The sequence below is a fragment of the Mesitornis unicolor genome, unplaced genomic scaffold, assembly GCF_000695765.1.
Source record: "Mesitornis unicolor isolate BGI_N332 unplaced genomic scaffold, ASM69576v1 scaffold1668, whole genome shotgun sequence".
Taxonomy (NCBI): Eukaryota; Metazoa; Chordata; class Aves; order Mesitornithiformes; family Mesitornithidae; genus Mesitornis; species Mesitornis unicolor.
The window spans coordinates 253,012-263,774 of record NW_010201089.1 but is presented as its reverse complement, the minus strand read 5'-3'; the positions used below and the strand labels follow the sequence as shown (position 1 = coordinate 263,774).

Here is a 10,763-nt window from a genome sequence, read left to right as displayed (position 1 = left end):
GCCTGTTTAAGCTGGTGATGGTGCACATTGATACCTCCTTGAGTGTGCAGGAGGTGCTTCATGTGACTATAAATGTGGGGTCTAGTAATGCAGAACGGACAGATCTGGGGAAGGCAGAGATGCAGGCTGGGTGGTTGTCTCCAGCCATGATGTCTTGGTCCTGCCACCCAGATGCTATGGAGGAGGACTGGGTATCCCTGGCCAGACCTTGCCCCACCTCACTCCTGCTCTGCCTCTCTTCCCAGAGCCGGTGGGGAAGGATGTTTTCCTCGGTGAAGCCATACGAGAACCAGCGCTACACCTCCCTGAAGAAGGAGTGTCAGCGGAGGAAGCAACTCTTTGAGGACCCACTTTTCCCTGCCAACGATGACTCGCTCTTCTACAAGTCAAGGATCCAGGGCATCCAGTGGAAGCGGCCGAAAGTAAGTGTGCCTGTTCCCTTGCTCCTCAGCAGTGCTTTCCACCATCTCTGCTCTCAGGCATTCCCAAAAGTGCACAGTGCATCTTTCACCGAGGGTGCCAAGCCCCAGCCAACATCACCTCTCCCCAGCAGGGTTTATGTATTCAGGCTTGGCATCATGAACCTCTGGGATGCCAGGGAGACCTGCTGCACCCAGATCCAAGCTGTTGTGCCCCCAGTAAAGTGCTCCCCAGGAGCAAAGGAGGTTACTCTGTGACTCAGTTTCCCCATGGATAAAACAGAGATGGTTTTCAGCCAGGTTGGTGTTGGGCACTCTTGTTAAGCCTGGTGGGTCCAGCAGGGCAAAGGGTTATCTCTGAATATTTTTGGTGGTCCATTTGGAAAGGGAAAAGAAGATAAACTTTGTGTAGGTGAAGTGGTTTTGGAGTCTTCAGGAGGTAGGTGGTCTAACCCATCCTTCCTCTCCTGTGCAAACCCATGTTCCCTGCATGTCCTTTGCTAAAAGCACTCTGCGTGTCCTCCACACTGCTGTGTCAGGCATGGAGGCAGGTTGTGGGGAATTTGTATCCCCTGGCATGGCCATCTGCCTGGGGTCGACCATGAGGCCAGTTGTCCAACAGCCATGAAATACAAGGCATCCCAGAGAGCAACAATAATTGCGACTGGAGACAGCCGATACCACAGCATCTAATGCACCTGGTTCTCCCTGTTGCCTGTGGGGAAGAGCAGCCCTTGCGCCCAGCCCGTGCTATTTCACACGCAGCCTGACGGCATTTCAGCGTGGCAGGATGGCCTGAGCTGCTGTTATCCTCCTCACCCAGCCAGCAGCCCAGAAAATCAGCTGGCCTTTTGCAAGACAGAGCTGCATCTGTCTGGGTGAGGGCAGCCTGGGGAGGGGTGGACAAAAAGGCTTTGTGTGAAGGGAGGGATGGAGCTGAACTGAGCCTTTCTGTGTGGCAGGAGGGGCTGAGCCCCTTGTGGGAGGAGGTCTTGCTTCCCTATGCTCTGTCTTGGGCTTTTCCATGCCAGCTCTGCCTGGACATGGGGTTTGTGCAAGGTTCTGTGCGTGTTTTAACTTATTCCCTTTTCTGCTGGGCTGGAAAGATGCTCTGTGCGCATCTGAAGACAGGGTCCACCATGGTCTGGGGTCGTTGTGGAGGACAACATGAAAATCCCTTGCATGACACACATTTAGATGATGCCCAAGACTTTCTGAACAACTTTATGTAGGACTGAAGGTAGGGATATAATTGACACCCCCTTGCTGATTTGCATTCAGAGACATATGTTAATTCCACCTCAGGTCTAATGATGGAGAGTTGGATCTAGCTGTAGTGGGGCAAAGTTTTCTCATCTTCTGCTGAGCATCTATGTCCCAGAGCTTGCTGCATGGGTCACAAATGACTTTCAGACTTTGTCATGCATAGACTTGTTGGTGCATCTTTTCAGGGAGAAGGGAGACCTTTTCTGAGCAGGTGACCCACCTCTTCTCCATCGGCTTTTCTGGCTTTTAGCTCACTTGCAGCCCTTGGTGTTCAGGCCTGTAGCATCAGCTCTTGCTTACAAAGACATGAGGTTGGCCAGCAGGGCATCATCCTGCTGCTGCCCTGCTCCATGAGGTCTTTATATGAGAGGTTTCTGTACCTCCTGGTCTTCACGTGTGTGGTGGCATGCTCAGCTCAGTCCAATCTCATCCCTGCTGAAGCATGGGGTGAATCCACGTGCTTTCCAACCAGCCAGCTCTGCAGTTTGAACAGGAGCTCCTTTTGGCATGGGAATGGGTGCTGGAAGTGGGTCCTACATGCAAGCAAGGTTCTGCATCCTTAACTAGAGGTGGAGATGGTCCCTCTTTCACAGCTTTTGCACCAGAAGAAGGGAACTTTGCCAGCAATTCCGGCACCAGGAGTCTGTGCTGAGCAATAGCAGTCTCCTTGATGCTGCTGTCTCGTAGGATTGTCTGACCAGACCTGCCTAGCTACCGTGACTACAGAATTGCCAGAAAAAAGAATTTGAGCTCACACATGCCCTGGTTACTGCTGAAGTTTCCAGAGGCCTCATTCTCTAAAGAACTTCTCCAGGTTCTTTCCTTTCAGTTGTCCATTTTGGCAAAAGTGACTGAATTTTACAGAGAGGAGAACTGCTTTGTGCCAGCCAGCCAATGCAAAGTGACATTTTTAGTTGCTGGACCCAATTCTGGCTGAATTCACACTGACTTTCTGAGGGAGAGCGCCCAGCAATTGTCCCAGAATCTTCTGCAAGAAAGCAAACGCAGTGCATCTGGGTGTTCAGGCTCTTGCTATATCTCTCACCACTTTGCTGTCTGCAAGATTGCTGGAAAACACCATCAGCTTCTCCAGTTTAATGAAGTATTCAGTAGGGCCAAAAATGTCCATGAAATTCAAATCAACTGCTCTGCTTGTGTGGTAATTGCATGGTACGGTTATTAAGCCACACTAAGTCCCTACAGCATCCTCTTTCTAGTACAACCAGCAAATATTTCCTGAGGCAATCACATTTTATTCTCATTTAGAAAAGAACCAACAGTGATACTCCCAGCTTTTGGCAAGTGCTGATTTGGGGACTCCCTGACCCAGAAATTGAGCCTGCCAGGCCCAGGGATGCTGTCTGTGGGGAGGGGATGATGTGGACACACCTCTGTTATCTATCAGAGCCATGGCCACGGTTTGTTGTGGAGAGTTTCAGCTGAAACCACATGATAAAACACAAGAGCTCATCGTGCCTCAAACTTTGCTATGAGAGCAGAGTGGAAATAAAAGGGATCAGCTATTAAAAACAACTGTTTGCTTTCTCAGAAAGGCTGTTACTTGTGATCCATGCAGAGAAGTGATACCGTAGGAGCTAACTTTTTCAGGCAGAGCACTTGCGTGTGAAAAGTGACTGTAGTGAACAACCTACAACCTATGGGTGATGGGAATGAACTTTGGCAGAGTCAGGTTCTCATCCCCATAGACTTACATGACACTGAGACAGATATAAGCAGCCCATCCCTCGTGTGTGCATCCCTTGCTATCCTACCAGGACCTGCCCTCATATTTTCTGCTCCTCCATGTGCTCCCAAAGCCTCCCCCTTTTGCTTGAAGTTTTTTTCTGGGTAGGGGGGGGAAAGACGAGGCTGAAGGACCAGCCTCATGGATAAGCCTTCCCCAGTTGGGCTGTTTTGCTTCAGCTGCCTCCTGCATCTGGCGTTGCAGCCTTTCCTGGAGCAGGCTCAGCCGCATCCTTTCCAGCGGGGTGTCCTCCCTCCCTCCCTCCCTGCTTTCCCCTGGCCTCCAGCCCTGCTCTGGCTGCCAGATCTTTGCAGAGGGAGCAGCTGTTTGAGTCCTCTCATAGGGCTTTGGCTTCAGCAGTTGTTTGCCAGGCATCTTTGTGATGCAGCACAGCGAAATCTAATTGCTTGCATGTATGGGAGAGAGGGGAGCCGTAGCATCAGCCTGAGCTGGGAGGGGGGGTCCCGAAGAGCTTTATTTTAGTGTTTCTACTTAAAAAATGAGACTGGCTGCTCTTTACAGAGCCAAAGCAGATTTTGGAGCTGGCTAGGGCAGCATCAGTGGCTTTTTCTGGCAGCAGCACTTCACTATTGCATTAGAAATTAAACGTAGTGTTTTGGACTAAGCCCAGCTCCTTCTGCCTCACACTCCGCCTGCTCCCATACAAAGGAAAGGGAGATCTCTGTATTTGAGCAGGTAGTACCACCCGCAGAGAAAGTCTTAGCCTGATCCTCAAGCTCTGGGTTTTGCCATTTGAGACAGAAACACTGGCAGTGCAGCACAGGAGCAGGAGTTTTAGTCTGTGCATTGGGTGAGCTGGTCTGGGCTGTTGGGAGTGAGGTAACTGGGGAGGAGTGGTGCTGAAAAGAAGGGGATGGATGAGACGCAAGCTGGGAGGCAGAAGTAAGGGTGCCAGGGAGATCTGGTGCACCCAGCTGTGTCTGTTGATCCCCTGGGATAAAACCAGTGATGGTCCAGGGTGGAAGAGGATCATCTCGCCTGCGGGAAAACAGCTCATCTCTTCTAATCGTTGCCTTCCCAAACTTTCTTCTTGGGCACAGGTGGCTTCCAGGGATGCCATTGTTGCAGCAACCAATGTTAAAGTTGAATTTGTTGTGAGATGTAGTCTTGGAGATTTTGATGTATTACCTATTGAAATGCTGTGTGTTAGGATTCTATGGAAATCAGTAACCTTAGCATTGCAATGTTAGCAATATTATGTATTAGTTACTGTGTTTAATGAGTTTGTTTCGGGAAACTAAGGAAACTCACTATGGAAACCGGTTACGCTGCTTGGAGACCCCGTTACCCATCCAATCTTGATTTGAATTTCAATCAGTAGTGATCAGTAGAAAGAACCAACGATTGCATTAGAAACAAGGAAAAGCATGAAGTTATAATTTACTTATCCAATGATGTTGCGAGCATTTTATGTAAATGATTTTGTGCAACCATGGATCTGTGGAACTTCTAGTATAAAAGACTGTTGATTTTGCTGAAATACGGGACACGTTTTGGAGAAGCAATGCCCCACGTTCCCCAGCACTGAATAAAGACGTGTCTCCTTATCTGCATCACGTTGGTGTTGAGAAGTTCTTCTCATTTGGTGACACCATGAGATTGGTACAAAGTTACATTAGGGTTGTTACTATCCCTGGGTGTTAGCCAGGGCTTGCCTCATTAACAAGGAGAGCCATGTGGTTCAGGTTCAGTCCACCAAGTGATGCCCTGCTGCTGAGACTGGTCACCAGCCACAGGACTTCACTATACTCCTGTGGGAAGCAAATGAAGCCTGGTGGGAGGCTTACACCATTCACAGATGTGATCTTGAACCACATGAATGCCATGCTCTGATCCTTCATCTCTTTCCAGGGGCCAAGCTGAGCCTGGAGAAGGTTTTTTTTTCCTCCCTGTTCTGGGAGGCAGAGTGGGCTGCTGTGTGCTGAGTGTTTCCCTGTGTGTCGCAGGACCTTGCAGAAGCACCCCTTGGTCTTCTCTAAGGTGCAGAGTGGTGGGACAAGAGATCCTAAAGATGCTTGGAGGGGGGCAGGTGGCAACTCAGCACCAAGCTGTACCAAAGGTGGTGCAACAGGAGAGCTTGTGATGAAGCATGAAGGTTTCCAGGCCGGCTGTTGTTACAGTGACTGGGTGGCTCAAGGTGACATGTGGTGATGGTTGAGCTCCTCTTCTGCACTGCTAAGTTCAAGCCTGGCTGGTTGCAAACACCAGAGAAACTCTCTTGGATGAAGTCTACACCCTCCTACCTTCAGGGGAAGAGTTTTGCCTCCAACCCTGTTTCTCAGTGGTTTTATATCTCTCCAGATTGCAAGCACTGAGTTATCTGCAGAAATTGTCAAGGGAGGTTGTCAGTGATTAAAGAGCAAAAACGTAGATTCTTGCTAAATGGCAATATTAGTTTATCTGGGTGAAGGCAATATCATTTGGAGGGGAAAGTTTTGGAGACAGAGTACTTTTGTGGGAGGCAGAGAGGCCAGGTGTTTTGGAAAAAGATGTGGGAAGCGAGAGGTCTTAGAGCAGTAGGGGCATGGTGTTTTCAGCCCTACTGTGGCACTGGGGAGAGAGGCTCTCATTCACAGCCCCTTTTTGTCTTTTTTTTTTCCAGCCAGACAAGAGAAACTGAGAAAATAGGATTTTCCAGTAGCCACTTCCCATCAGCCTGAAAAATATCCAGCCTGACTTGTGTATAGGGGTTTTGTCCATTATATACATTGTATCCTGAATTCGATGTTATTGTGTTTGGAGGATGAAGAGGTGCTGCAGGATGGGAGAGCATCTCTCAGATCCCTTTTTCCTTGCATTATTAAGCACTTAGCTCCTCTCACTTGCTGAGTGAGGGTTATACAATCAATCCCCACAGGGTTTTCCTGGAAGGGAAAGGAGTCAATGAACTAATTCACTAAAAGCAGGACCGGCACTTGCCTGCCCGCAAGCTTCTGCATTAAAAGGTCTTTTCCCCAGTGTATAGTGCAGGCTGGGAAGCTGTCAAAAACACAAGGGTGAAGATAATGGGGAAGACAGAGGTTAAGCTCTTGCAGTTCTTTGCTCTGAGGCAGTTAAAATGGTACTGGTCATTGGGAGCAATAACCTTCTGGTGCCCCACTTGGGCTCTTTTCTGCCAGAAATGCTAACCTCTGGTACCTGCACTCCAGAGGTGTCTTTGCTCAGCTTTTTGCAGCTCTTTGGCCTGTCTCAATAGGTTTTGGTCCTGCCCGGAGGATGCTCTTAGTTAGCATTGGCCCCTCTGTGCTGCTGGATGGACTAAGGGATTGTCTCCTTCCAGTAGGGTCTGTTGTCCATCTGCGATCCATCACGGGAGCCAGAGTCCTTCCTGCCCTTTGTGTTTTTCAGCTTAGAAATTTATGAGCTGCTCGCATGTTAATTTATGTGCCGTTTTCTGTAAAGCCTGCAGCCGATCGCCAGTCTGCTTGCTCCTTGCCAGGAAAGGATTTGGTCACTATTTACTGCAATCTCTGAATTGACCTTGTTTTTACATTTTTAATCCGTTCACAGGCTTTCTCTGCCCCACCTCCTGTCCCCTCAAGGATGAACAAAATCACTTTTATTATTACTTGTTCTTATTTTAAAATGTTTCTTCTCTCATTGAACGTGATGCTGACCCTGACGGTGTTCCAGCAGATCTCAACACAGGGCCACAGCCCCATGGTGCCAGGCAAACACGCACTCCCCTTTTGCCCTGATGAGGATAGGGGTTGATAAGCTGTGCCCGGCGTGAGTATGGCTCACTGCAGCCTTCGATAAGAAGTTAGCCAGCCAGTCTGCTCTGTCGTCAGCATCAGAAGGACACGGCCTGAAATGCAAAACCAACAGTAAAATCAGTGGATTAGATTAATTGCCTGCTTCTTAATGCAACTGTGTGTCAGTGTCTAGAAATTATTGTATTGGTGATGGAGAAGGGCACAGTGGTAGCAGAGGGTGTCGCAGAAAGGAGCCCTGGGCATCCGCTGCCCTCTCAGCTCCATGGGAGTGCAAATCCTCCCAGATTTGGCTCTGGGGTACAATAGGGGCACATTTATCCTGTGGAGCATGTACAGAGCTAGCTATGCCTTGGATCAGCCCAGGCTTTTAGTCTTGGTACAAAATGGGAGGTGCTGCACTGTCTGTGAACCCAAATTTTTGAGCTCTCAGAGAGGATGGGATTTTAGGGTGATTTGCCTTGCCTTAAGGGCATGCTTGGTGCTGCTGGAACAAGTGCCTTTTGCTGAAGCCCTTAAAAAGACCTGATCAGGCATGGTGCTGCCTCTTGCAGAAGGAAAATAAAACATGAGGTGCAGTAAAACCGAGGGCTGACTCCAGTTGCTGCAGGAAGTGGTTAAAGAAAGAAACTAATAAAAAGAAGCGTTGGTGGGAGGACGACAGCCAGAGCCACGCTGGCCCTGCAGTTGGAGCAGAAAAGGAGCAGTTTCCTTGGTCTGGTGGATTTGAAGCATGAGGAAACCATTGTCAATGCATCAGCTGATATCTGCGTAAGGAGAGGTCATGGCACTTCCTTGAATTAAATCCCCATTGAACTAAACTTGACCTGCTTCCTCTAAGCACCATCCACTTTTGTTTCTCCAGGAGAGGAAAATCCACTGCAGCTCTGGATCACTTGCTCTAAAGACCAGTCCCCGCCTCAGCATTTGCTTTTTTGGTTTGTTTGGGGGTTTTTTTGGTGTGAATTGGCTTAGCTTCAGCATATACCCCTTGAATCGTGTATGTACGCTTGCTTGCTTCTGCATTTCTGTTTTCTTTAAATACCCTGTAATGCATATGTATTTAGGGCAGAGGGATACCTACACCTGTAAAGAAGTAGGTACAAACACTCTCTCCATCATCTTGCCTTGCTCAGCAGAGCCTGGACTTCTATCCAGTCCAGGAGCACCAATGGGTTGACCTGGGATGAATAAATGCAGGTAGCGTCTGTCTTTGTAAACACCCCAGGGCAAGGGCTTGTCCTTCCTTTGCTGCCAAATGACTGACACTGTCTGAATTATTTGTACAGAGAATTAAATTCTCCAAGTCATCCCCTTTTAAAATAAAACCCCAACACAATTTAACAGTAAATGGAATGGCACCGTTTCTCCTCTGAGATATATAATTTAACACAGAGACTGTGCAAATACTGCCCCAAAGACCTGCAAAGATTAAAAACCTGTTTATGAGGCAGACTAAGGTGTGCTACGCAGGGAAGCGTGGTGGGATGGGATTTTTGTCCTGAGCAAAGGCACTTAACACAATGCAATAATTTAGACCTGTGTGTGCTGAAACACAACGAGGAGGGTGAATTCCTTGGTATGATGCTGCCTTGCTCAACTGTCCTACCCATGCTCATGGCCATCCATCCTCAACCTGCACGCTGTCTCACTGCCACATGTGGTTGTAGGGACCTGGTGCTCATCTCACTTCTGTGTCCCAGGAAGCTCTTTGGACAAACCAGTCTTGAACAGGGGCAATTGGGGGACTGGAGGAGAATGAAAACCACCCTTGAGAAAGGACAAAGGCTTTAGGTGTTGGCAGCTGAAGGTGCCAGCCAGCACAAGCTAACGCTGGATGCTTACGCCCAACCCTGCTGCCAAGTTACTCTCCACTTCCTTCTCTCAGCAGTGTCAGGAGCTCATCCTTTTCCTGGTGGCTGAATATTGACTCTTTTTCTCTAAATAATGTCCCTTTTTGTCCCTTCTCCCTGCTAGCAGAAGTTTATGAGTGCATATTTCTAGAGGGTGGTTATCTCATAAAGTGGGTTTCTCTGCTTGTAAAGCTACACCCAGGGTATGAATAACCAGACTAGGTGTGGGCTGGAAGTAATTTCTTTAAATGGTTTAAACTCATGGTAACCTCTTTATCGTCATTGCATAGTCAGGGATTAATTTAGACTGTGGTAGGGTCAAATCCTGGTCTTGGATTGAGGTGTTGCTGTGTGATAAATATGACATAATCACAAACTAAAGGGTAATTCCTCACCCTAGGACAGTATGGCTCAAGGACAATGTGAGAGGTATCCCCATGGAAAAGTAGTTAGGAGGTTTTGATCTGAGATATGCACAGTGGAGAGTGGAGGTAATTTTCCTTTGCAGCTTTTGGTTCTTTCTTTTCCCTTCAATAACTTGGCTCTTGGGATAATTAAAAAAAACCAAACCAACAAAAACCAGTGAAACAACAAAAATCCCCTGCATGATTTAGATTCCTAAATCCTGTTTTAGAAGATTGGCTTTCCGTGAGACACAGGAATTGGGATTCAGACGAGACAGCATTTGGCAGGCACAAGTGCCAAGCCTGAATTATGTCACTTGGAGGCAGAAATGCTGCAGCCAAGCTTGTGGCCACATCAACTTGCTCCAGGATTTCACAATAACTTTGTGATGAGTGGGCAGTTCTGGACCATTCCTCCCAAAATACTGTGGTTTCTCACAGTGGGGCGTACTTGAATAGGTTCCTTTCTTCCCACTAACATGTCCCCACCACCATGTCCTCCAGGGTGGGGACTGATGGCTCAAAAGTGGTGCAAGCTATGGAACATCCTTATGGCTCATGCCTGTGGTTCTTGGTCCCTCACTTGTACCAGCATGACTGTGAACCTCCCCAGAAACAAATCTGGGGCCTGATGCGGATAATTTCAAGTGAAAGCAATTCCTCTGGTTGAGGTTAGATGCCACAACTAGAAGTGCTGGCACAACTGAGGGTGCAGCATGCCACAGAGAGAGGATGGGCTTTGGAGGACGGGTGTATTTTAAACCCATGATGCTGCCAAACCAGGGTTATTCCTCACCCTGCAAGCTCTTAGCAACGTCCCAAGGGGCTTGATCAAAGGAGATCTGTAGAAGAACTCAAGACTGGGGAGGACTGGGGAGGATGGAGGATGGGCGGACTTGCGAGAAGGTGGCCAGCAGCACTGTGGTGAATCAGAGGGGTATATCTGTCATAAGATGTTAAGGTTAAAAGAGTCATGGGTGCTTATTTTTGTTTCTCCTCCTCCACCTCTCTGGTGTAGCTCCCTAGAGCCTTTACCTACATGTAATAAAATCTGAGGGATGGAGATCCAGATGGAGCCATCCCTGACAGCTGCTGCATTTACTTGGTGTCTCCTCCTTCACTTTGCAGGACAGTCATTGTGTGCATTCATAAGGATCAGGCTGGCTCAGGTGGTGCAGGTTGAAAACGAGCCAGATGACATCATTTCCACAAAGAAACAATGGCCCATACAGTGGCTGGACTGCACTAGAGGGACCACTTCGTCCTCTGGCCAGAGTAACCTGAGGCCTGTCATCTCACTGCTCAGAGCATCCTAACCCCAAGTTTGTCAGTGAGGCATGTGA

General features: G+C 48.4%; 1 protein-coding gene across 1 annotated transcript in view; it reads left to right on the top strand.

Annotated features, from left to right (window-relative positions):
• Positions 1–260: 260 nt before the first annotated feature.
• CAPN5 (calpain 5) overlaps positions 261–10,763 on the top strand; it is a 34,395-nt gene continuing 23,892 nt past the window's right edge. The window contains exon 1 of the mRNA XM_010189957.1: positions 261–422. Within this exon, the coding sequence (XP_010188259.1) occupies positions 261–422 (162 nt within the window). The remainder of the gene's footprint in view (positions 423–10,763) is intronic.